At 48.7% G+C, this 26327-nt stretch overlaps 1 protein-coding gene across 1 annotated transcript; it reads left to right on the forward strand.

Annotated features, from left to right (window-relative positions):
- The first annotated feature begins 6483 nt into the window (after window positions 1-6483).
- On the forward strand, window positions 6484-22849 carry LOC101677872 (alpha-1,3-mannosyl-glycoprotein 4-beta-N-acetylglucosaminyltransferase-like protein MGAT4E). The gene is made up of 5 exons (XM_045080988.1): window positions 6484-6808; window positions 11105-11251; window positions 11623-11719; window positions 12574-13616; window positions 22700-22849. Exons 1-5 carry the CDS (start codon window positions 6767-6769, stop codon window positions 22847-22849), a joined length of 1479 nt encoding a protein of 492 aa, XP_044936923.1. The 5' UTR covers window positions 6484-6766.
- The last annotated feature ends 3478 nt before the right edge of the window (window positions 22850-26327 follow it).

A 26327-nucleotide genomic window follows, 5' to 3' on the forward strand; every position in this document is an offset into this window, starting at 1 on the left:
CGGCGAGGAAAAAGAGTCCCACCCCCACCCCCACTTATTCCCCCACACACCCCCCGCGCCGAGCTCTCGGCCCCGCCCCTGAATCGGGCGGGGCCGGGGCCTTTAGCCTGGGGATGGAGTTGATCGTTACAGTCCAGTCAGGCCAGCATTTATTGACCATTTACTACGTGCCAGAGTCCCTTCCCTCAAGAAGTTAATACTCTGGTGAAGAAGATCAGACACTTGAGTGGGTTATTCAATCATGTCGGCACACTCTGGTAGGTGCCATGATAGAAGTGTATACACTTAGTAAAACCTGGGGAGGGGCAAAAAGTGTCCGGCATAATGGAGAAGGATCTTCTAGGTAGGGGGAGAGGCTTGAAAGCAAGAACAAAATGGAGGGGAGAAAACAATCGTTTTAATGTTAATAATAAGCCAACTCTTGAGCGCTTGCTATCCTGGGAACCATTTCTGAGTGCTTTGTCTGAGTAATCATTTAATCTGCACAGCAGCCCTATGAGGTAGGTACTCTTATTTCCATTTTACAGATGGAAAGTGAGGCACAGGTTCAAAGTTTACACAAATTCATACAGCTCATAAGGAAAAGAGACTCTGTCTTTGGGAAGAGGCAGGGAAAAGAGTGATCCTTGAGCAATAGAACAAGGAGGCGGTGGTGAGAGAAGCAGAAGACTTTAAAAATAATCTAGATGAGAAACTGATGGTGCCTAAATTAAGGCAGTGGTGCTATTCATTAGGAAGAAAGGGTGCAAATGTAGGAGACAAAATTAGGACTCAGTGATAAATTGGGGAGGGATAGTAAGGTATGGAGGATGATTCAGGCGTCCAAGGTACGTGCCTGAATGGTTGCTCTGCCCATTGGCATTGCTGAGACATTCCCCTAGATTACATACAGGAGAAATCAATATGAGGAGGGAGATAATGTGTTCAGTTCTGGATGCATTTTGGATATTGTTGAGTTTGAGGTGTCTTTGGTACAGCTGGAAATATTTTACAGGCTGAATAGTATGAATCTGAAGTGGAGGTGTAAGTCTGGAGTTTTTGCATATGATGATAGCCATTATCTAATGCTTACTGTGTGTAAAGCATTGTTGTAAATGCTTTGAGTGTGTTAGTATATTTGCTCATTGAATCTACAGAACCATCCTGTTGGGTTGGTACTATTATGTCCATTTTTTAAAAAGATGTTATTTTATTTATTTGTCAGAGAGGGAGAGAGACACAGAGAGCACAGGAGCAGGGGGAGCGGCAGAGCAAGAGCGAGAAGCAGGCTGTCCACTGAGCAAGGAGCCGGATGTGGGACTTGATTCCAGAACCCTGAGATCATGACCTGAGCCGATGCCAGACACTTAACTGACTGAGCCACCCAGGCATCCCCTATTATGTCCATTTTGCAGAGGAAGCAATGGAGGCACAGAGAGGTTACATAACCTTAAGAGATATGAACACTTTTGAGGCATCAGGGTAGGGGGACAGGTTGAGTGCCTAGTGTCCTGCCCAGAAAAGAGGAAATTCAACAAGTAGGACCTCAACACAAAAAAGATCTCTCTTATCTAACCAGTAGGACCTCAACACAAAAAAAGATCTCTCTTATCCAGAAATCAGCTAAACCCATGAAAGTACTGTTTGGGTCAACATAGTCCTAGTTCTGTTTTCAGATTCATTAGAAGAAAGAAATCTCTCTTATCCTTAAGGAGTCCTCAATTTAAAAGGGGAGGAGAGAAGACTCCTCTTCAATAAACTCTTCCCAGAAGTACTTGGTCCCAAAAGAATTCAGAAAGGGACCTGTACCCCTGGGGATAAAAATATATGTTTATAAAAAATTAAAAATTAAAAAAAAAAAAAAGAATTCAGAAAGGTCCTTTACAGAAGGTACTGCTTGTCTTAGCTCTCTAGGGCTTCAGACCTAGGTGAGCCTGTTTGGCTCCACACTGCAACAGACACTTAAGCCAGGGGGCAGCTGGCATCCTGTTGGAGAAAAAGTCTTCAGTGCAAGATAGATACGAGATACAGTAAGTTCTAATAAAATGCTAACGGTAGAACCTAGGTAGTGGGTCTAGAGGAATTCGCTGCAAAATTCTTTTAACTTTGCAGAATATTTGAAAATGTTTCATAATAAAATGTTGGGGGAGAAGAATCACTGTTGATCTTTGCCGAGAGTATGTATGCTTTTGAGGGTCTCGCTGCAGTTGATTTCCTGTCATGTGCTCTTTCCTGGGAGAGCGTTAAGACGATTTTCACACTTAACACTGGCATCCTTCAACCCGGATAGGTATAATTTCGGGGGCAATTCTAGGGACATATCAGTAATGACTAATACTTAACTGAGGGGCACTGGAAGGAGTCTAGGAAAAGCTTTCCCAACCCTCGGCTGTGTACTAGGACTCCCTCACGCTCCCAACTCGCAAGCTCTCTCCATTTCCGGTAGTGACCCTAAGTGAGGAGATTTTGTTGCTCCCAGATCTGGCAGCAGCTGTTTGGCTCCCCACGGACCCGATGTGACGTTGAGGGAGGGGGCGGTTGCCAGGGTAGGGAGGGGAGCCTGGGGACCCAAAGGGCTCTCCCGCAAGGCGACAACTCCCCCACCTCGCACCAGACGCTTCCCTTGCCCTTTATGATGTGTGTTTACATGGGCGGAGGGATCCCTCGCCAGCTGACAGCCACACCGCGGCCGGCTCTTCTTTTTTTAAAGAGCCTAGCCACAGGCGCTGATTGGCCGCGGCCGGGGCCGCATCAGCCTCCGGGGGCGGGGCCCGGGCCGCATTGTCTCGACTGGGGCTGGCCGGACGCCCCAGAGGCCGGACCTGGGTAACCCCGGTCCGGAGGTCCCAGGGCTGGAGCTCCCGGAGGCCTGGGTGCCAGGCCTGGGCGGGTCCGGTCCGGCTTACCGGGGGAGAGCGGGGTTGGAGCCCAGGCGCCCGAAGCGGAACCAAGCCCCGTTCGGAGTGCCACGTCTCCAGGAACCCCCTCCTTACTCTTGGACAACACTCCGCCCCACCCGGGCCTCCGTCCCCCAAACCACCCCTGTTTGTGCAGCCCCAAGTGCTTCGGACACATTCCTAACGGTCTCCATCCTCATCGGGCTCCCTTGGTCTCCAGGCCTCACTCCCGAAACTGCGCGATCCTACTCCGCCCCCGGCCTGCGCCCCAGATCTGCAGCCTTCGCCCCTAGATCCGCCCGCCTAGTGATGAGGCGCTCCCCGCGTTCCTTCCGGTCGCCTCTACAGGACGGCCAGGCTCCAGGGTTGCAAGCCGGGGGAGCGACTTTCTCCTTCCCCAGCCCCCACCCCCTCCCCCCTCCGCCAGTCCCCAGCTCATTGCGGGGGGATTGGACTCCAGGATGAGGGGCGGCCCGACTCCCCAGCAGCCAGGGAGGGGGCGGCGGCCCGCGCAGCACGTAGCGCACGTGTAGGGGCCGCTCTCCACCCCGTCTGCCGCCCGCCGCCTCCGACCACTTTCCAGAGCTCCGGGTGTCGGCGGTGCGCCTGCCTTCCGCCCTGACCTCCGGTGTCTGCGCCCTCCGAGTGCTGCACTTCTTCGAACACCACCCTTCCCTTCCCCGCCCTGATGATCCTCTGCTCTTTCTCCTTTCCCCCAAGTTCCCCGGTGCACGGGCCTTTCCTCCCCGCCTCTGCACAGTCGGTCTCAGCGCCTCCGCCAATTCAATGCCATCCTCTCTCTCCCTGTGCCCCCCTCCCCCACTCTGGGTGTCCTGGAGTGTTTTGTGTGGGAACTCACAAACTCTGAGATCTCGAGATGAGCTGCAGACTCTTCGGCCTCCCTGTTTTATTTATTTTGTGTACTCCCACAGCGTCTCGTTACTACTCTCTTACTGCACTCATAACTCGGTAATTGTCTTTAACATCGCCTTCTTCCCCTATACATGGCTCTCCTCCAGACTGGAAGCCGCTAGCCCTGGCGGCAGGCACGTGGTAGAAACCCCAGAAATATTTGTTGAAGGGGACGGAAAAAGGCCTTGAGCGTCTGTGGCTCCTGCTGGCTGAGGATGCAACTTTGGGCTGGAGAGGAAAAGAATCTGGCCTCCACAATAGATCAGTATGTGCCGGGCGGGGGGGGGGGGAGGGGGCGCGGGGGGGCACATAATGGGATAAATCCATTTCCCCCATCCCCTGCCCTGTTCATTTTCCTGGAACCAGCAATACTGTTTCCTCTACTGGCTTGTCTCTCCTGTGGGGCTTCTTTGCTCAATCCTCTGCCCTACCCCCAGCCAAGGGGACTGTCTCTTCACATCAGCTCACCACCCCAGGACAAGGGTCTCATCTCTGGGCTGCTTTCCTGGGAAGGTGGGTCTGGATTCTGGATTATTTACCTAATAAGTAAATATCTCTTCCTCCTCCCCACCTCCTCTTCCTCTCCAGTCCTGGGATCCCTTCTCTACTGATTCAGCCCAAGGGGATCCAGGATTCAGGATTTTGGTTGGCCTGGGTGTGGGGCCTAAAGGGCTAAACCCTCCAGGACCACGGAGCCTCCAACAGACACTGGCAAGTAGGGCAGTTCCCACGGTGTGGCCAGCCCTGCCTGTAGGGGTGGGGAGGGCCAGAGTCACCCGTCACCCGCACTAGGGCTTCAGGGTGTTTCCTCCCTTTCTGGTTGGACCACTTTAGAGGCCCAGGACTCCTGTGGAACAACACTGTGCTGAGGAGAGAAGTGGAGAGGCGGAGAGGGAGACGCCCTCTCTGTTCATTCTGCAGCAAGACTGCAGCTAAGTCTGGGGACAGAGGCGTCCCTCTCAGCACACTGTATGGCCTTGGATAGCTGGAATGTTTGGAATTCCTTATATCCGGGATGAAAGTCTTCCAACAGGAAGAAAATGACTTCTACAGGAATTATGTCAGAACTTTAGGGAGCACTCCCAAATCTGCCATGCTCCTTGGAAATGCGCAGTGTTCTGCCAGATCCTGTTGAGTGACCCACACAGGGTCTCACACACTAAATGCTAATTCCCTTCCTTCTCTCTCCTGGCCGGAAGTGGTGATAGGTGAACAACGAGAGAAATTCTGCCCTAGCATGAACGAGACAGGGCCAGCGGCAGGGAGTAATTCAGAGTCTCTCAGACACATCAACAAGGTGAAGTGGGTGGCTATTAGTGGCATTGCTTTTCAGAGGGGGAAAATGAGACTCAGCAAGGTTAATGAGCCAAAGTCACACAGATAATAACAGAGTCAAAACAGGAATGGCGATCCTAGAGCCTTTGATCTTTCCCAAACACCAAGCTGATTTCTCTAAAGCTGAGGAAAGGGAACACAGACTGTCACCCCTACCCAGCCCTTCCCGGGCCAACACACAGCCATTCTCTTCCCTAAGCCACAGTGGCTTCACTTTGACTGTGATCTCCAGGACTTTTGTTTATATCCCAAGACTTTCACAAAACAATACAAGTTTCACAAAACAGCACTTGCCCTCACACAGTGACGTACTTCCTTGCTAATTAAGATCCACGGAAGCTGGTTGTATAAACCATTAATGGACTGTGACCCTCCATTTGAACAAGGGTGCAGTTTGTTTTTCCTGCTGTTTGGGAAGCTTTCAAGATGATACAGATCAAGCAGTGAGTTTTCTCTACACATACCCATCTAATCTTGAATTTGGGGCACTGCCCCTTCCCCCGCCCCACCTCATGTCTTCTGTAAGCGCTCCAGAATGTTATCCACATCACATACAAAATTGGTCATCATCTCTTCCCTCATTTTTGTTTTTCATTGTTTATCATTCACTTGTCTGCAACCCTCTATTCGTTTTCTTCCTACCCCTGACCATGGCACTTCAACCCCAGGGATGATTCTGTTGCCTCCTCTTTTTAGCACCTTATCCCAAATGGGTGCCCAGTATAAGACCAGGATCTAACATCGCCTTACAGTCTCCTAAGGCCTGACTGAGAGCAGTGGCCGAAGACATGCTTCAAGGGGCAGAAGTAACAGGAAAGTCAAGCAGGTGGTGTCTCAAACAGGGAGAATGCATGTCTAGTCACCGGGGACCATCACCCATCAGGCCAGGGGGTGCAGAAAGCTGCAATTTTTCAAGAGAAGCCAAAAGTCTAGGTTTCTATACAAGCTCCCCTTGTGTTGAAATATTCAATCTTCAAACAGATTTTTTAAAAAACAGTGTGTGGGCCAGGGGCACCTGGGTGGCTCAGTAGGTTAAAGCCTCTGCCTTTAGCTGGGGTCATGATCCCAGGGGTCCTAGGATCAAGCCCCACATTGGGCTCTCTGCTCAGCTGGGAGCCTGCTTCCTCCTCTCTCTCCCTGCCTCTCTGCCTACTTGTGATGTCTGTCTGTCAAATAAATAAATAAAATCTTTGAAAAAATTTTTAAAAAATAAAAAATAAAAAACAGTGTGTGGGCCAATCAAATGGGCTTGTGTGATTGCTGTGAGCTGTGTGGGGCCCCCTGTCCTGGAGAGGCCAGGGGGATGATGAACTTCAGACCTTCTGAAAGAACAATGGTTGCCAGGGGGATCACTCACTGAGGCACCCAGAGAGAAATGCTGGAATAGGGGTGGGCTCCTGCCCCATCCCTACTCCGTGGGACAGGCTCACGTGCCCAGGCTTAAAGGAGAACTCTGATTTTCAGCCAAGTCCGGAACCCACACCCAGGACATACCGTGACAGCAGGCCTGGTGTCAGAGTTGGTCTCCTCATAAATGCAATGCTAACGAGGGACCTGGGGGGTGTCGGTGCTTTTCAGTATTTACTCCCCCACCTCCCTCTATTTTCTATCTCCTCTAAAGCCCTCAGAGAAGTGGAAATCAAATGACAAGACACGGAAGCATCCTCAAAGTGTCGTGCATCAGTGTAAGAATCTCAAAGGAAAATTGGGGTGAAGGTTTAGGAATTAAAGTAAGATGCTCTCCCAAGGGTGAGGGAAAAGAAGACCATGCTGAGATGCCTGGTGGGGCTCAGTCAGTTAAGCATCCAACTCTTGATTTTGGCTCTGCTCATGATCTTGGTCGTGAGATCGAGCCCCACGTCAGGCTCGGCACTGGGCATGGAGCCTGCTTAGGATTCTCTCTCTCCCTCTGCCCTTTCCCCACTCTGTAAATACGTAAACATATAATGACTGTGCTGTCATGGGTGAAAATGATAGTTGTTCAATTTACTGAATGCTAGCTGTGCTAGGCATTTTTGTGTGAATGGTCTCTTAAAATCCTCATACAAACTCTTAAGAATAGACATCATCTTCATTTTCTGGATGAGGAACTGGGGTTCAGAGAGGCTGAGTCATTTAGCTACGGACACACAGCCAATAAGTTTAGCAGAACCCAGATTCTGCCTAGGCTGAGTCCAGCATCTGCTCTATCCATTGGCCACACATTGCCTTTCTCTGGCATACTGCACGGTCCCAGCACCTAGCACAGTGCCTGTTGAAGACATATATGATCATTCACCATTATCACATAATGCCTGATAATTAATGAGATGATAACTAGCTGCAGAGCATGTTCTCTGGGCCAACTACCAAGCAAAGCACTGTAGACATAGCATTGAATAAAACAAAGTCCTACCCTTCAAGAGATTATGCTCTAGTCCAGTGGATAGAGACAGGCAATAAACACATACGGTTTCTGGTAGAAACCGATGCTAAAGAAAAGAAAATACGTGACAGAGTGATAGGAGGCTGGTGAGTGAGTGGCTACTTTAGGCACAGTGACCTGAGGCAGGAAGAAAAACATCTGCGCTCAAATTTTGAATGTTGGGAAGAAGATGGCTCTTGGAAAGTCTACCGAGAATAGCTCCAAGAAGAAGAGTACCATACACAGAGACAAAAAGCTTAGACTATCCAAGGGATGATGCCCCTTCCCCAGAAAAAAACAGTGGGTAGAGGGAGATGGAGTCAAAGAGGCATGCAGAGGGCTGGATCAGGCAGGATCTTGTAGGCCATGGTCTGGAGTTTGGATTTTGGAGTTTGGATCTCATCTTTCAATGGTAAGCCTTTGGAGAATGTAGTCGAGGAAGGGATAGCATTTGATTTACAATTTTAAAAGGTCTTTCTGGGAGCACTTGGGAGAATGGTTTCTTAAAATCCTCATACAAACTCTTAAGAATAGACATCATCTTTATGTGTTATGTGTTATGAGTTATGTGTCCAACTCTTGATTTTGGCTCAGGCCATGATCTCAGGATGGTAGGATAGAGCCCTAAGTCAGGCTCTTGGCTCAGCGGGGACTCTGCTTGGGATTTTCTCTCCCTCTTCCTCTGCCCTCCTACCCACCCACCACACTGTCTCTAAAATAAATAAATCTTTTAAAAACAAACAAATAAATAAAAGATCTCTCTGCCACATGGAGAGTAGATTGCAGGAGAATGGGGATGGAGTGAGAAATCAATTAGAAGGCGGTTCCAATAGTCCAGGCAGGCGATGACGGTGGACCAGACTCACGTTGTAGCAGTAGAGATGGGTGAGAAAAGCTCATGCTGGGGATACGTTTTGAAGGAAAAGGTAACAGGGCTAATTCAACTGAATGTAGACTGTTAGAGAGAGCTATCAAGGATGACTTGTACATTCTTCCCCTGAGTGAATGGGCAAAGGGTAGTACTGTTTACTGAGATGCAGAAAACTTGGGGAGGAAGACACTGGGGAGGTTTGTCGAATCCGTGTTTCTATTTTGGTTCTGTTAAAGCTCAGATACCTCTTGTTCACCCGGATGGAGGTGTACAATAGTCAGGTAATCTGGAGCTCAGGATAAGGGGTCAGGGTTGCAGGTAAGATCAGCTCTGGGTTATCTGTGTGTGTGTATATATATGTATATATCCACAGGCTTATATCTATATAAGCCTGTAGATATAATGTATACACATCTATAAATATGCATACATATACTGTATATACATATATAGTTACACACACATATATAATATTTTGTACTTAAAGCCATGGGACTGGATAAGATCAGCAGGGAGAGCATGTAGGAAGAAGAGAGTCAAGGACAGAGCCCTAGAACACTCCTACAGTGACAGTTTGGGAAGAAAATGAGCCAGGAAAGAAACAGAACAATCAGTGTGGCAAGAATGATGTCAGGGAAGAAAGTATTTCAAGGAGGAGGCAGTAGTCAACCACGTGAAAAGTTGCGGAGGGGTTGAGTAAGAGGAGAGAAAAAGTGACATGAAGTGGGACGACATAACAGAGGCAAGGCTTTCGAGGAGTTTTGCTGTGTTAGGGTAGCAGAGGAATGGGCAGGATTCAGAGAGACCATGAATTTTGAGAGGGGTTTTGCTTTTTGCCTCCGTTCCCACCTGGATATAGTAGAGCTCCTTGTCAAGATGACAGGAATGGCAGAGCAGAGAGAAAGAGAGTAGCACAGAAGAGAAAGGGTTCGTTGCAGGGGTGAAGCATCTGAGACGGTGAGAAGGGGGTGGAAGTCAGGGCACAACCACTAGAAGGGGTGAGTACGGCATTGAGGTTCAGGGAAGTAGAGGGCACCGTGGTGGGAATGTTTGGTAGTTCTTGGCATCTCTTTGTTAAAAGATGCTGGTGCTGGTCTTTGGAATGCATCATACCAGCTACCAGTTCTGAAATGTACACCTGTGCCCTGGTGAGTCCTGTGCCTGCTCTGATGGTGGGGCTGTAGGTGAAGGGGACACAAGAGTAACATCACAGAGGGGGCTTAGCTCAAAGCTAGAAGACTTGCTTTGCTGGCCTCACCCTCTCTTGTCATTGTGCCTGCAGTGACTGGTCCTCTGCAGCCCAGCTCTCTTTTCCTCTCTCTCTCCTGCCTCTTCCAGAAGTCTGTTGAACTCAGAGGGCTACAGGAGAGTGGTCCTCTGGCTGCGATTGGTAGGTGACCCAGGAGGAGCCGAGGAGAACGGGCTATGGCTATGGCCATGAACTCCTTCAGCGGTCATTGTAAAGCCTTTTAATCCGATATGTATCTTTGTATTTATGTTCTGGAGGAAAGAAACTGATCTCTTTGACATCAAGTGGTTTGTATGTGAATCACCTAACTGACTTGAAGTCCTGGCTTAAGGCAACTAGGTAAGAAAAGTTTACTCTGGGATGCCTGGGTGGCTCAGTCTGTTAGGCTTTTGCCTTGGGCTCAGTCATGATCCTACGGTCCTGGGATTGAGCCCCGTGTCAGCATCCTTGCTCAGCAGGAAGCCTGCTTTTCGTTCTGCTACTCCCCGTGTTTGTGCTCTCTCTCTCTCTCTCTGTCAAATAAATAAATAGGAAAGTTTACTCTGTGAAGCCTTCCTACCATGTATAGGTTTTCTCTTTACAATTCTTATCAAAAAGCTAAAATTTTAAGGGAGGGTGTTAAGCTCTGCGGAAATACTGCACTGGCAGGGATCCAGAAAACAGGGAGATTCGAGAATATTACAGCCTCAGGAACACAGAAATTACCCACCACCATTTCTTTTCTTTTGTGTGTTGAACATAGAGGGAAAGAATCAAGAGCAGGTGACGAGGCATATTAAAGCCTTTCCTCTGATCATTTAGAAACAATCAGGGAAACACATTCTCACGGGAGAAAAGACACTGAAACAGAGGAAAAAAGCTGTAGACAAGTGATTTTGAGGTTGAATTAGCTTGAAGTCCAAAGCCTAACGTTTACAAAAGGATTTTTTTTTTTCACTCTAACAGAATCACGTTCTGATCAAGGTATGTGAGTAAGATTAAAGATTGGAATAAGTTAAGGAATATCCTTTATTAAAAAGGAAGAAAGGCACCAAATTGTCTAGAACTTAGCAGTACTTCAAGTTCAGCTATTGTAATAAACTTGCTGTTTTTTAAGATAGCAAGGGTGGGTGGTAGCATCTGTTTTCCAAGATAAAACAGCCTTATCATTGAAGCCCCAGCTGACCCTTATCATTTCGAGAAGAGAAAACTTTGGGAACATTGAATCTCCAAACAAACCTATGATGAGAAGGCAGCGGAAGTCCCAGGACAGGTGACATTCCTTTCGGTCAGGGAATAAGGCTATTGTTCCCAGCTCAGATAAAAAGTAGGCTTTGGTAATAAGTTAACAATGAGGAGGAGGAAGAATAGAATATGGGGAAGCGTGTGGGGGAAAGCTTCCAGGGGACGAAGAAGTTCTAAGCATGGACAGACGGAGAGAGTGCCCAGCTGCTGTCCGTGTTGACTTTTTGCTATAGGAACCACAGCCTACAGCCCCCATGCGGTGTTCCATCAGGTGCAGCTTCATAACCTCCGTGAGCATCGGATTCCTGTGGCTCTTCATCACTTTGAAAGTCCCGGAGGAAATTGAACATGATCAGAACGAGATGACTATCAAAGGCCAGGTAGCAATCCTTGCTTCTCCATATGGGAATCGAGGGTGTAGGGTGGGAATGGTGTGGACAGGTGGTTCCTCAGAACACCTGTGCCTTTTCACCTGAGAGCAGGATGCTCCAAAGGGAGTTGGAATATGAACCTGAACCCATGGTCCATAAGGAAGCTGCCTGCCCACCCCCAGTATTTGTTAAGGTAAGGAAGAGAGCAAATAGAGCTGGAGCCCTTGACACTTTGGCTAGTGGTCAGACATCCTGAGAATGTGCTGGGCCCACTCTAGGGACAGTGATCCATTCCCTCTCTTATGAGAAGCCTCTAGGAGCTAAACCCTATTCTTTTTTATGAAAGGAGATACATGTTTTGCCTTTTGTGAATGCTCTAGGAGGACAGTTATGACAAAAGGAAAGACCCGAGACCACTAGAAGACTGGCAGAATCTTACCTTCAAATATTTTAAAACGGTTCAGCAGAGAAGAAAAAGTGAGTTCTAAGGAGGAGAATGGGGGATCCTAGTGGAAGTAAAGACATCAAGAGAAGTATGGTAGCTAGGAAGGAAAGAAGGGAGAGGAGAAAAGGCAGGACGGTGCCGAGGAATAGTTGAATCTGGCACACAATTCCCTCTCTACCATGACATTTGCATATCAGGAATGAGGAGAAGGAGGGAAAAGATAATTGTTACAGGAAGGCAGAGTCACTGCATTAGAGAACATCTAGGTTAGAAGAGGCCTTAGAGTCAGAGTCCAAACCCCTCTGTTTCGTGGATCAGGACTAAGCTCAGGAGTAAAGGGCCTTGCCCAAAGTCACACAATCAGGACTCCTAACTTATGAAGAAGTACTTTTCCTCTCACCTAAAGATGAGCTTTAGAAAGATGAACTAGATAAAACAAAAAGAATGATAATAATATAATATCTATTGAGTGTGTAAACCATGTGCTACAAAATTCTGGCTCAAAAAAAAAAAAAAAATTCTGGCTCAAAGAAGACTCAAAGGGTCCCCTAAAGTAGCATCACCTAGTTTAGTGCTTCTCAAACTTTAACGTGCATGTTAGGTTCTTGGTGATACAGTCAAAATGCAAATTCTGCTTATCTAGGAACACAGATTCTGCGTTTCTAATAAGCTTCCAGATGAGACTGATGTTACTGGACTAAGGCCCACATTCTGAGTAGCAATGATCTAAGCATCCCCTCTACCAAAAGAGAGAATAGAGTGGAAATAGGAGAGAGAAGAAAGAAATAGAGAAGGTCCCAAAGAGCATCCCAACCTGAGCCTTCTGACCACCTTTATCATCAACCCAATGGACCCTGACAGTTGTCCCTATTTTGCCTCTCCTCAGCATGGCTGACAGTGGGGATTTCCTCAGTGCCACAACCACATCAAAGAAGCCTCTTGCACACTTTGGTCTCTCTGTTTCGTGCTTCCTCTAAGAGCGAGAAGAAACGCCTCATGGTGCTGGTCCACCTTGCACATTCTGACCTCACCCAGCTCAGAGAAACCATTCTTCGTATTTCAACCCTCTTCAGCCCACAGATCTTGGCAGGGCAGCTGCTACTGATCCACGCTCCGCCTGATGTCTACCCGTCCGTGGATGACATGAGGAAGGAGGCCCGTCATGGGGAATTCTACTCTAGGCAGAATATAGATCACGCCTTCCTCATGAGCTTTGCCACAAGTCTCTCTGAATACTTCCTGTTACTGGAGGACAATGTCTTTTCTGCCCCCAACTTTATCACCCACATTGATTGGAAGGTGAACACCATGAGGTCTGACCCATGGGTGCTCCTGGAGTTCTCGAATCTGGGCTTCCTTGGCAAACTCTTTCACAGCAAGGACCTCCCACTCCTGGCCCATTTCCTCCTCCTCTTCTATAAGGAACTGCCCCTTGACAGGCTGATCCCCCACTTCCGTACCCTCCTAGCTCAGAAAAACCCAATCATCTGCAGACCTTTCCTTTTCTACCCCAGGTTCTTCTTCCACATCTCTAATGACACCCAGAAGGCCAGGCCAGCTCCGAAAAAGGACCCCTACATTCCTGACAACCCACCTGGAGCCATTTTCACAGATATGAAGGTTTTTGATGTTCATTTCCCCTGGGAAGCCTACACTCTGGATGAATCATTCTTCTGGACCCACAATGTTAGTGCAGGGAACCACCTGACAATCATTTTGAACCATCCGGCGAACTTGAGCAAAGTGCAAGTGTTAACAGGCACCATCGTGGATGGAAAGTACGCCCTGGAGAAGGGGCAAGTGGAGCTGGGCTACAACCCCGAGGGAATGCCCCAGTACTGTACCAGCTTCGCCTTGCTGGGCCATCTCTTCGAAGGGCAGATGAATCAGGAGATATTTCTGAAAAGTATGGGGCACGATGTGAGCTGCGTAAGGCTGGTGGTGAAGGCTAATCAGGTTGGCAGTCTTATAATCAGGCATATTTATCTCTGGAAGCAAAATGCCAAAGATATGGAAGGAGTTCAGAGTTGGAGGTAAATCAATAAGGGTGTAAAAGAAATTAAAGTCTTGAAGCCATTCCATTCTAAGCCTATCTGACTGACATAGGGGAGATGCCAGGGAATGAGGGGCAGAGAGCGAAGGCTCTATGGTTCTTTTGGTGCCGCCATGATGTTAAGAGACCAGTTCCTTCTTTTCTTCTACCCAGACAAGTGATTCTTATAGGACATCTTTTTCTGGGAGCAGATACAGCTTACCCCACCTTGGTGAAGGCCTCAGTCACCCCCACAATGTTTAGATTTGGGGGGATGCTGTTTTTGTTTGTGTGTGTGCATATACACAATTATATGTTGACACGCAGAGGTGGGGGAGTGTAAATGTGGCAGTAGGAGGGTAAATGGGGAAATCCTGGGGTGTCCCTAAAATTGACATAAGAAGCCAAGAAAGTGGCTCTCATTAGAAGTCAAATTCTCTGAAATCCAGGAAAGTGGCAGATGGACTGATAGCAATAAAACTAAGCCCATAACTCTACCCCTTTAAGCCGTTTCATAGTGCCCATCTAGTTTCATCCTTTCCTCACAAACTTGGCCATAAACAGTTTGCAACTAAAACTTCACTTTCTCATCAACAATTCACTCCTTAACCCTCACCCCCTACTGGCTTCTACATCCACAATGCTATGGAAACTCTTCCCTATTTGTAATGACAAAAATAGTAAAAACCCCGGTGACATTTTTTCAGAGCTCATTCCCCTAAACTCTCCACAGCAATACACAATACTAACTAGTGTTCCTTCTTGAAACAACCTTCTTCCTTGACTTCTGGGATGCATCCATTCCTCAGACACTTACTGAGCGGCTACTATGTGCCAGGCACACAAAAATGCCCCTGTTGGGGTTAAGTACATGGTGTTTTGGAAGCACAGAACTACTCTTCCTAAAACATTCTTGGGGTCTTAGGAAAGGCTTCTTGGAAAATAAAATATCCAAGCCTGGACCTGACAGATAATTAGAGAAGATATCCAGGTAAAGTGGGAAGAAGGTCAGAGAGATTTTTCAGTAAAAGAATCAGCATGCTAAGAAGTAGGCCAGAGGTAAGAAAGGCTCATTTGGGAAAATACAAATCATTTAGTCGGACAGGAGATGGAGAAGGGATAGGGCAGAAGATGAAGCCACAGGACTGAGAGAGGACCAGTTTGAGAAAGACTACAGACAATTCAATGGACGAAAGAATTGTCTTTTCAACAAATGGTGTTGGAACAACTGAATATCCACATGCAAAAGAATGAAGCTAGACCCCTACCTCACATCATATAAAAAAAAATTGACCCAAGATGGATCATAGATCTAAATGTAAGGGCAAAAACTATAACATTTTTAGAGGAAAATATAAGGTGTAAATCTCGATGACCTTGGATTAGGCAACAGTATGTTAGGATATGACACCAAAAGCATCAGCAATCAAAGAATAGGTAAGTTGGGCTTCATCAAAATAAAGACTTTTGTGTTTCACAGGACACTATCAGGACAGTGAAACACCACCACACAGGATGGGAAAAAATTTGCAAATCATATATCTAATAAGAGACTGGTATTCAGATTATTATAAAGAACTCTTACACTCAATATAAAAATATAACCCATTAAAGATGGTCAAAGGATTTGAATAGAGATTTCTCCAAAGAAGATGTAGAAATGGCCCATAAGCACATGAGAAGATGCTCGTCGTTGGTCACCAGGGAACCGCAAATCAAAACCACCATGAGATACCACTTCACACCCACTAGGAAGGCTCTGATTAAAAAACATGGAAAAATAAGTGTTGGTGAGGATTTAGAGAAATTGGGACCCACATCCTTGCTGGTGGGGTTGTGAAACAGTACAGCCACCTTGGGAAAGTATTTAGCAGTTCCTCAAAATGTTCAAGAGATTACTGTGTGATCCAGCAATTTCACTCCTAGGTGAAACTGAAATTTACATCTCTCTCTATAAAAAAAAAAAAAGTGAATTATGGTATGTGAATTGAATCTCAATAAAGCAATTGTTTAAAAAAAAAAAAAAGCTATAGAAGCACAGGAAGGGGTTTCGACTACCCTGATGGCAACAGGGGACTGACAGAACAGTTTTAAGCAGGAGAGCAAAGGGATCTGTGCTGTGCTTTGGAAAGATCACTACTGCTGTGCCAACAACTCTGAAGGGGGTCCAGATGGAGAATCCAATTAGAATTAAACAAGGAAATACAGACAGGTGTCTATCTCAGCACCTGGCATGAAATAGACACTTAATAAATGACATTGCCCACTTTCCTTTCTTTTCTCCCCTCTTCCCTTCTCTTTCCCACCTTTCTTCCACAAATCCTATACCAAATCTATATTTCCACCTGCCTCTCTGATGGTGACCCCTGCCATTGACACTGTTTCCTCCACCCATCCCTAAACATGGGAATGTTCCAATGTTCGTCATTGTAATATTCCAATATTCATCATCTATATCTTCTTTCTCATCTCTATCTTCTTTCTCCGATTTCTCGATCACGCTCAGAGGCACCTGAAGGAGTTTCCAGGTGTTACCTAAGTCAGCAGCATCCTCTGAGGTCTCCAATCTGAGCCTCCGTGTCTTCTCTCTGGCTCTTACAGGTACCCTACACTTGGTTCTTCCACTGTCATCGTGAGCTCAGCATGCTTGAAACCAAATTCTTTAGCTTGCTCCAAAAGCCAGGACACCCTTCCAGATGTTTCTATTTCTGGCCATGGTTATCTTACATACCTAAACTCAAAATCTTAAAACAGTGTTTTAAAAGAGTGGTATGGGGGGGATGCCTGGGTGGCTCAGTTGGTTAAGCGGCTGCCTTTGGCTCAGGTCATGATCCCAGCGTCCTGGGATCGAGTCCCACATAAGGCTCCTTGCTTGGCAGGGAGCCTGCTTCTCCCTCTGCCTCTGCCTGCCACTCTGTCTGCCTGTGCTTGCTCTTGCTTCTCTCTTTATGACAAATAAATAAAAAATAAAATCTTAAAAAAAAAAAAAAGAGTTGTATGGGGTACCTGGGTGGCTCATTGGGTTAAGCCTCTGCCTTCGGTTCAGGGTCATGATCTCAGGGTCCTGGGATCCAGCCCCACATCGGGCTCTCTGCTCAGTGGAGAGCCTGCTTCCCCCTCCCCCTCTGCCTGCTTCTCTGCCTACTTGTGATCCCTCTCTCTCTGTGTCAAATAAATAAATGAAACTTAAAAAAAAAATAAAAGAGTGGTCTATGAACCACTTGCAACAGAATTACCTAGAATTGCTTGTCTAAAATGCTTTTACCAAATCTTGCTCATTCTCCATCCGAAGTGCTTCAACCTCTATGATTTTCTATTTTCATATCCTCCCCAGTGTAGACCTATTACTTCGGTTCACGTTAAAACTTTTCCACGGAGTGACCTCTTTCGAGCCAAGGAGCGTTCTGTGTCAGGCCCTGGGCCCCAGGGTAAGAGGCCTCTTGGCTGTGGACTCCGGCTTAAAGAGCTCTTGGTCTAGTGTGAGGGACAACTAAAATACAGAACTCAAGGGGGCACAGTGGAGGGAGGGAGTGACTGTGCCTGGAGCCATTAGGGACAGTTTCACAAAGGAGGTGACGGTCAAACGGGTGAGGTACTTCTTAGGCAGGGGAGTGGGGGGAAGAGTATTCTAGGTGCCAAGTGTAAGTGAATAAGTCAAGCAAGAGGAAGAGCAGGACTTTATCAGGGCACCTTCTCCTTGGACAGTGCCTGGGCCTTATTCACGTGTCCCTGGGACCCTGAGGTAACACCAGTGGGTGAAGCAAAGCCTGGTAGCGGGGCACCTGGGTCACTCAGTGGGTTAAAGCCTCTGCTTTTGGCTCAGGTCATGATCTCATGGTCCTGGGATGGAGCCCCGCATCAGGCTCTCTGCTCAGCAGGGAGCCTGCTTCCCCCTCTCTCTGCCTGCCTCTCTGCCTACTTGTGATCTCTGTCTGTCAAGTAAATAAATAAAACCTTAAAAAAAAAAAAAAAAAAAAAGAACCCAGTAGCAACACTGTTGTCCTAAATGGCCGCTGGTCCTCAGCCTCAGTGTCTGGGAGATGGTGGAAAGTGGTGAGGCCTGTGGCCTATAGGTCCGCACCCCCATGTGAAAGGCTGCTCAGCTTTACTGCATGGGTGCCTTGTAGGCATGTGGGCCCTGTGTTGCCCGATCTGGAGATTTCTCAAGAGAAGATGGAAATCCCAATTTTTATGTCAGACTACTTAATTTTTAATTTTTGTTTTTTTTTAAAGTTTTAAAGTAGGGGCGCCTGGGTGGCTCAGTGGGTTAAGCCGCTGCCTTCGGCTCAGGTCATGATCTCAGGGTCCTGGGATCGAGTCCCGCATCGGGCTCTCTGCTCAGCGGGGAGCCTGCTTCCTCCTCTCTCTCTCTGCCTACTTGTGATCTCTCTCTCTGTCGAATAAATAAATAAAATCTTTATTTTTTTATTTTTTTATTTTTTTTTAAAGATTTTATTTATTTATTTGACAGACAGAGATCACAAGTAGGCAGAGAGGCAGGCAGAGAGAGAGAGAGGAGGAAGCAGGCTTCCCGCTGAGCAGAGAGCCCGATGTGGGACTCGATCCCAGGACCCTGAGATCATGACCCGAGCCGAAGGCAGCGGCTTAACCCACTGAGCCACCCAGGCGCCCCAAATAAATAAAATCTTTAAAAAAAAAAAAAAGATTAAAGTTTTAAAGTAAGCTCTACATAGACCCAGCATGGGGCTTGAACTCATGACCCTGAGATCGAGGATTTCACGTTCTATTGACTAAGACCCTAGACCTCTCAATTTTTAAAATGCCAGCAACTGGGCGCCTGGGTGGCTCAGTGGGTTAAGCCACTGCCTTTGGCTCCAGTCATGATCCCAGGGTCCTGGGATCGAGCCCCCCATTGGGCTCTCTGCTCAGCAGGGAGCCTGCTTCCTCCTTTCTCTCTCTGCCTGCCTCTCTGCCTACTTGTAATCTCTCTCTGTCAAATAAATAAATAAATCTTAAAAAAATAAAATGTCGGCAACTGATTCAAAAGATATAAAAACACAATTTTTTTAAAAGATTTTATTTATTTATTTGACAGACAGAGATCACAAGTAGGCAGAGAGGCAGGCAGAGAGAGAGAGAGGAGGAAGCAGGCTCCCTGCTGAGCAGAGAGCCCAATGGGGGGCTCGATCCCAGGACCCTGGGATCATGACTGGAGCCGAAGGCAGAGGCTTTAACCCACTGAGCTACCCAGGCGCCCCTAAAAACACAATTTTATTATTATTATTATTTGTTAAGATTTTGTTTATTTATTTGACAGAGAAAAGAGCAGAAGCAGGGGGAGCAGCAGGCAGAGGGAGAGGAGGAAGCAGGCTCCCCACTGAGCAGAGAGCCGGATGCGGGACTCAATCCCAGGACCCTGGGATCATGACCTGAGCCAAAGGCAGATGCTTCACTGACTGAGCCATCCAGGTGCCCCTAAAAACACAATTTCAGAGCACAATGTGCGACGACCCTGCCCTGCTCTGGGGAGGCTTTCCCAGGCTACCAGCTATAGTTCAGATTATAAAGCCCTTGATTCGATCGCGACGTTCTTGGATACCCTCTCGGCCATTCTTTCTGCTCCAGGAGCACGAGTCACTCAGACGGAGTCTCAGGACACACCCACCTCCTCTCCCTCAGTCCTGCAAACCATCTTTGAGCGTGGATTCGTCTGCAGATGGCCGAATCGATGTGCTCCATTTCTTGGCTCCACTTTCAGAGGCTGCCAGGGTCCTCCTATAGACACCCCCACCCTATTTGAGGCTTAATGTCCTCCAGAGGGACCACACCATTTAGCACAAGCCATCTAATGATTTACCCTGAGTGCTATAATTCAAAGAGAAGCTCTGTCACTACGGATTAGGGCATCCAAAGGTTGAGAAGCCGAAGGAGATCGCCTGTGTAGGATTTAGGGTGTAGCTCAGGCCAGGTCCTGGCTGGGTGTGACTGACCCAGCCAAGGAGGGCCATGGGGGTCGAAGTCACAGACACCAGAGTGGGCGTGCAGCCCCCCCCCGAGATGGCCTCCTTCCCATGCTCTGGGCTGCGGGGGTCTTACCTTGAAGGAGCCGAGTGGTAAAGGTAAACAATGAGGTGAGGCATCATGGGGTTGGCAGATGAAACGCAGTTAGGGAAGAAAGCAGCCACATCACTGGGGAATGATTATAGGCTGTGGTGATGAGTGCTGAGAATGACATGCCTCGTCAGACCTCTTTTTATTTATTTAGATTTTATTTATTTATTTGAGAGAAAGAGAGAGAGCACGAGAGTGGGGGAGGGGGGTTGGAGGGAGAAGCAGACTCCCCATGGAGCAGGGGATCTCCCGGGACTCCAGGATCATGACCTGAGCTAAAGTCTCCCAACCAACTGAGCCACCCAGGTGCCCATCAGACCTCTTTTTAAAGAGAAATCCAGGGGTCATTTGGGTGGCTTAGTTTGTTGGGCTTCTGCCTTTGGCTCGGATCATGATCTTGGGGTCCTGGGGTCAAGCCCTGCATTGGGCCCTCTGGGAGTCTGCTTCCCCCTCTCTCTCTCTGCCTGCCTTTCTGCCTACTTGTGATCTCTCTCTGTGTCAAATAAATAAAATCTTAAAAAAAAAAAAAAAAAAGGAGAGAGAGAAGTCCAAGCAGAGGTTTGGAGGGCATCAGGCTTGTGGCTCCCATGTCTGATTGAGACTTATAGGCTTACCTTCCCCACCATCCCTTTCTCTGGAACATTCTTTGTCTCTTTGTTGTTGTTTTAAAATTTTTTATTATTTACTTTATTTTTTTTTTAAGATTTCATGCTTGCCTGACTGAGCCACCCAGGCACCCCACGTTGTCTCTTAAAGGGGATGCTCTGCTGCTGTTTTCAAGTGAGGGGCAGGGGAAGCCAAGGAAGTCACTGATCAAAGTTGCCTTAATTTTCCTCTGGAGGAAGTAAACTCTGTAAGGAAACTAGCCTTGGCTATGAGAAAGCAAGATGCTTCTTTGAGCCCGAATTCTGCTCTTGCTTTTCCAACTCCTTGCTGGGGCTTTTTGGATTGCTGAGATGCAGAGCTTTTGGTCGGGTTTTGAGTTCAATCTAGGCCTCAGCCCCTTCCTAAATACATCCCTCTGACTCTTCTTCGTGTGTCCCTCTAACCTTACTCTGGACTCTCTCAAGCCAGAAACCCTCTTACGAAAAGCTAAAGGAATTGAGATTTTTGATTGGAACTCATGACCCTGAGTTCAAGAGTCTCATGTTCTAGGACTGAGCCAGCCAGGCACCCTGGGGGGGTGTCATGCTTAAGGAAAGGAAATGTTGCTTTGAAAGGATATTTTGGAGGGTTGAAAAAAGTAAGAGGACTTCTTTTTTTTCTAAATTAACATATAATGTATTATTTGCCCCAGGGGTACAGGTCTGTGAATCATCAGTCTTACGCAATCCACAGCACTCACCTTAGCACATACCCTCCCCAATGTCCATCATCCAGCCGCCCTATCCCTACCCCCCCCCCCCGACCCACCAGCAACCCTCAGTTGTTGCGGTTTTTTTTTAAAATATTTTATTCATTTATGTGACAGAAATCATAAGTAGGCAGAGAGGCAGGAAGAAAAAGAGAAGGGAAAGCAGGCTCCCCACTGAGCAGAGTGCCCGATGCGGGGCTCCATCTGCGGGGCTCCATCTCAGGACCCTGGGATCCTGACCTGAGCCCAAGGCAGAGGCCTAACTGAGGTGCCCCCCCCAGTTTGTTTTGTGAGATTAAGAGTCTCTTATGACTTGGCTCCCTCCAATCATAAGGTGGCTTCTTAAAAAGGAGGTCTTAGGTGTGACTCAGTCTGTTAAGGATCAGCCTTATGCTCGGGTCATGATTCCGGGGCTCTTGGCTCAGCTTGGAGTCTGCTTCTCCCTCTGCCCCTCCCCCTGTTCATGCTCTCTTTCTCTGAAAAACAAATAAAATCTTTTTTTTTTTTAAAGGAAGTCTTACAGTGAGTGGTTACAACCGCACCTTTTAGAGTCAGCCTAACAGGGTCCAAAGCTCAGGGGTCATTTACTGGCAGAACGAGTTTGGACCCAAGTTTTCTCATCAGGTACCAATGGGGGTAATAAGGAGCAGAGCTGAGAATTAAGGGTGAGAAACACAGGAAGCCCTTAGAATTTTGTGGGTACTTAGTAAGCACTGGATGAGTGTTAGGCTTCGCTAGAATTACCCAAAAGAAAAAAAAGAAAAGATTCTGTCGTGGCCATCAAGTGTGCCTTGGCTCCCTGTCGCCCACATGCTCCCCACCCAGTCTGGATCCCTCCCTCCGTTTCTGCATGGTTAACCCCTGCTTCTTCCGCAGGATCCAGCTCAGCGGCCCTTTCAAAGAGCTCCCAGGGCAACTTGAGTTGGATTTGTCTGGACAGTTCCTGCTTAACCTCCAATTCCATTGCCCAAAAACTCTGTGGGTGTTTGTTGAATGAGTGAATAATCCTCTTGCTTTTTATAGTCACTTTAGTTCATAAAGCTCATAGGAAGGAATACCTTATCTGATTTAATCTTCAGAAGCACACCGTATAAGCGATCTCTCTTGCACAGATTAAAATATACAAATACAAATGAGAGAGATGGATGACCTGGAGTTTGCAGGGGTCCCACGGGATTGCCACAACCCAGACCCTGGCTGAGGCCCTTGCGGTAGGAGAGAAGCCAAAGGTGGCCGTGCTGGGGCTGGGCCCCTCCCCCCAAACCCCATGCCTGAGGGACAAGGCTGCCCAGAAACCTCACAAAAGTCACCACCCAGCCGCCTGCTGCCCCCAGCCCTTGGTGACGCAGTGGGGTTGCGGGGGCGGATGTTGAGGAAGCGCAGCGGGATCACAAGCCACCCCCCCATCCCATCTGGGCTCCCCCAGGTCGGTCCACGCTGTCCCCTTCGCTGGCCTCTTTTCCTCCCTTTATGCCTGCCACATCCTTTATCCAAAGCAGCTGCTTCATGTCCTCTGAATTGCCATTTCGGGGAATGGCGTTTCTCCTTTGGTAGCTAGATTCCGGCTCCACGCCTCAGCCTGGCAGCACAGCAGCTGGTGCCCAGGTGAGACTGGGGAGCCCCGACACCCACCACTCCGGGAAGGTTGGGGAGAAGGCTGCCAGCCAATGGGCCCCGCAAGAGACCCCTGCCTCCCTCGCCTAGGCCCCCACCCCCACCCCACCCCACCCCCACTCCCAGGACTCAGCAGCGAGCCCTCTCCCGCCAAGTTTCTCATTCATGCAAACCTTCGCTGAGCTCCCACTGAGTGCTCAACACCTGGGGTGAGGGGCTGCGCCAGTCTCACATCCTGCTGCAAGCCTTTGAGGCTCTCCCTGGGAATAAGTAAACTCTGTTTACCCGGTGAATGCGGTTCAACGGGGAAGCCCTCAGGCTTGGGGTCACCCAAACATGGGCTTCAGTTCCGCTCTGTTTACTAGCTGAGATTTTAAAATGTTATTCCCTGACCCTGAGCCGGGGGTGGACGATCAGAGCACAGCAGTTTACCCCTCCCCTCGCTTCAGGAGACCCGGCAGGATCAGCCCTCCCACGGGGTCTGAGCTCCTCCCCTCTCCTAGGTAGTCTCGGGCAGGCCCGGGCAGGTAGACCGTTTCCTTTGTGTTGTCTGTCCAGACCCGGGTGGGTGGGGAGGGGCAGATTTTCCCATCGAGACACCTCAGGGTATGATCCTCCTCCTTCTAGATGGGCTGCTTGTGAAGCCCTGGACATCCTCGGAGCGGAGGGCCCAGACGGGAAGGCCACCCAGGCCCCCTGCCCCTCCCCCAGGCATCATCATTACCACTCCCCTCCCATTGGTCCAATTGGGCACTGGCTGTGTCTCCCTGGCCTGGGGAAGGAGAAAGGAGTGGGACCGATCTGTGAACTCAGACACTTGACCTCTGTGATCCCAAGTGTTCTTATCTGTCCGTGAAGGTATTACCCGCACAGGGTTGCTATGGGAGTCAAATGAGATTAGCATGTGTGAGGGCTCAGAATTTTTAGGAAAGGAATACATCAGGTTGGGTCACGACAGTGCCTCTTACCGTCCCTCCAGGGGCTGCCCCAGGGCTCTTTGGGGTAAACCCGTTTTTCAACACTGCCTACAACTGCGTCACTGATCTCTGCTCCACCACCGCAGCCACACGGTTCCTGCAGTTCTTTCCATGGGTCTGACCTGGTGCTAGACCTGGGGCTTCCCCATGGGCTCTTTCCTGGCCTTAACCAAATCCATCTGGCTAACTCTCTGTCCTCTGCTTCAGTGAGGGGTCCTCAGAGGGGCCTCCCCGGCCTACCCACACAAGGCCAGGTCTCCTGCTTCCTACTCACTCTGCGTCCCCCCAGCTGGAGCTGGGAACTGTGGCAGATCTGTCATCCGCTCCTAAAGAATGTGCCTCTCCATAGTTCTGTGCCTGTTTGTTCACCCCTGGACCCCAAGGCTTCACAGTACAAAGTAGGCATTTTGTTACCTGCTGAAAGAAGAAGCTGTAGAGGGGCGTCTGGGTGGCTCAGTGGGTTGAAGCCTCTGCCTTCTGCTCAGGTCACGATCCCGGGAGCCTGCTTCTGTTTCCTTCTCTCTCTCTGCCTGCCTCTCTGCCTACTTGTGATCTCTCTCTCTATATCAAATAAATAAAATCTTTTAAAAAAAAAAGAAGAAGCTGTAGAATCCTAGAATCTGAGGCAGCTTCCCATCCAGTTTCAACGCTCCCTTAGCCTAAAGTCTGCAACAGTCACGTCGTTCCCACTGCCCCCAACCCCCCAAGACACAACAGGCCCAGCAGAAAGAAGAAATACAAGGGTGGGTCTGACTTCTCCCTCCTCATTCCCTCCTACCCAAACTTGAACTTCCGGTCACTTGCGTCTTCCCTCTCTGCTCCCTTTCCGGACCCCAGCGGAACTTGCCCTGTTCACTCTGTTGCCTCAGTGTCTGGCTGGGGGCTGGCCTGTGGATGATTAGGTTCACCTGTTAGCCGGCTCCCATCCCCCTCTGCCAACCAAGGAGCGGGGCATCTCCTAGCAGCAAGTGAGTGCAGGTCCAGGGTCCAGCCATGCCCTGTCCTAGCTGTACCTTCGTCATTACAGCTCAGTGCCATGGAACCCGCTGACCTTCTGTCTGAGGTCGCTGAAGCACAAAGAATGAAGCACACGAACCCAGAGCCTTCCCAACTGTGGGCTCACTTTGTCAAGGCCAAGGGCAGAGTAGGTGCCCAGTAGGTTTGGGTTATTTCGACTCAAGTTCAACAAGTTACTGAAGGCACATGGGGGAGGTTTATGTGCTAAGGCCAAGAGCCTCCTCAAGTCCGTGCTGCTGTTTGAGGCGGGAACGCAGAAAAGAGGGATTCCTCTTCTCCCTCCTTGTGAGGGCTGAATTCCCACCTCTTTCTTGACCAGTGGCACGGTGTTGGTCATGAAAGGGATATGGGACCAGAGGCAGTTACAAAGTGTTCCGGAGGGGTGACAGGAACTTAAAAGTCAAATTCCTTAACCTCAGGAAGTGAGGGAACACCTTTTTTTTCATTGAAAACTGTATCCTCTTTGGGCCATTGCCGGTCAGATTGAGGAACAATTTTTCTTAAAAGCACTTTATTGTACTGTTTCTGTGAAAGTCTGGGTTCCTTGAGCCCTGGCTTTCAATTCTGGCTGCACATTCACTTCACCTGAGAGTGTGGATCCTAGAGCAGTTAGAAGCTCTAAGCGTAGGGCCCTGGCCTTAGCGTTTGGGAAAGCCCCCCAGGCAATTCTACAGGCAGACTGGGCTGGGAACCACTGCTCCAACTTCTTAGAAATGCAAATTCTCAAGCCCCACCGGGACCTATAGAATCAGAAACCCAGAGTGGGGGGGTGGTGGTGACCAGCCATCGTGTTTACAAACCTTCAGGGGATACTGATCCAGGCTACAAAAGAACTCTTAGGAAGCCCAGTTTTAAAGCTGGCAACAGTCCAAAAGGTCATCTTAGCTAAGCTTGTCCTTAGTGTCCGGGAAAAGGGGGTGAGAGCCACACGGCTTCTCCAACACTACTCAGCAAGTTCTGGGCAGTCAGGCGTAGAACCTGGGCTTCTCTAGTCCGTCCACTCTTGGGCAATCTTGGAGCAGACGGTCTGCAAGGACAGCCACACTTCCCCCATCCCTGTACGCGTAGGGCTCCCTTCCCACCAAGAGGCAGACTTCATTTACCTTTGAGTTTCGTTTGCCGGGCTGTTGTAGCAAAGTCCTACAAATTGAGTGCTTAAGACAACTGAAAGTTGTCCTACGGCTCTGGAGGCTAGATGTCCAAGATCAAGGTGCAGTCGGGATCGCATTTCCTCCGAGCCACTAGGGTGGTCTCTGCCCCAGGGCTCTTCCCTAGCACCTGACAGATGTATGAGCATGAACTCCAACCCGTCTTGGTATTCTCCTTGTGGACATGTCCAAATTCCTCCTCTTTTTTTTTTTTTTTTTAAGATTTATTTATTTATTTGACAGATCAAGTAGGCAGAGAGGCAGGTAGAGAGAGAGAGGGGAAGGGAAGCAGGCTCCCCACCGAGCAGAGAGCCCAACACGGAGCTTGATCCCAGGACCCTAGGATCACAACCTGAGGCCGAAGGCAGTCTTTAACCCACTGAGCCACCCAGACGCCCCAAACTCCTCCTAATAAGGGGTGTAGAG

This window comes from Mustela putorius, unplaced genomic scaffold (assembly GCF_011764305.1).
Source record: "Mustela putorius furo isolate JIRA1106 unplaced genomic scaffold, ASM1176430v1.1 tig00000508_pilon_pilon_pilon, whole genome shotgun sequence".
In the NCBI taxonomy this organism is placed as follows: domain Eukaryota; kingdom Metazoa; phylum Chordata; class Mammalia; order Carnivora; family Mustelidae; genus Mustela; species Mustela putorius.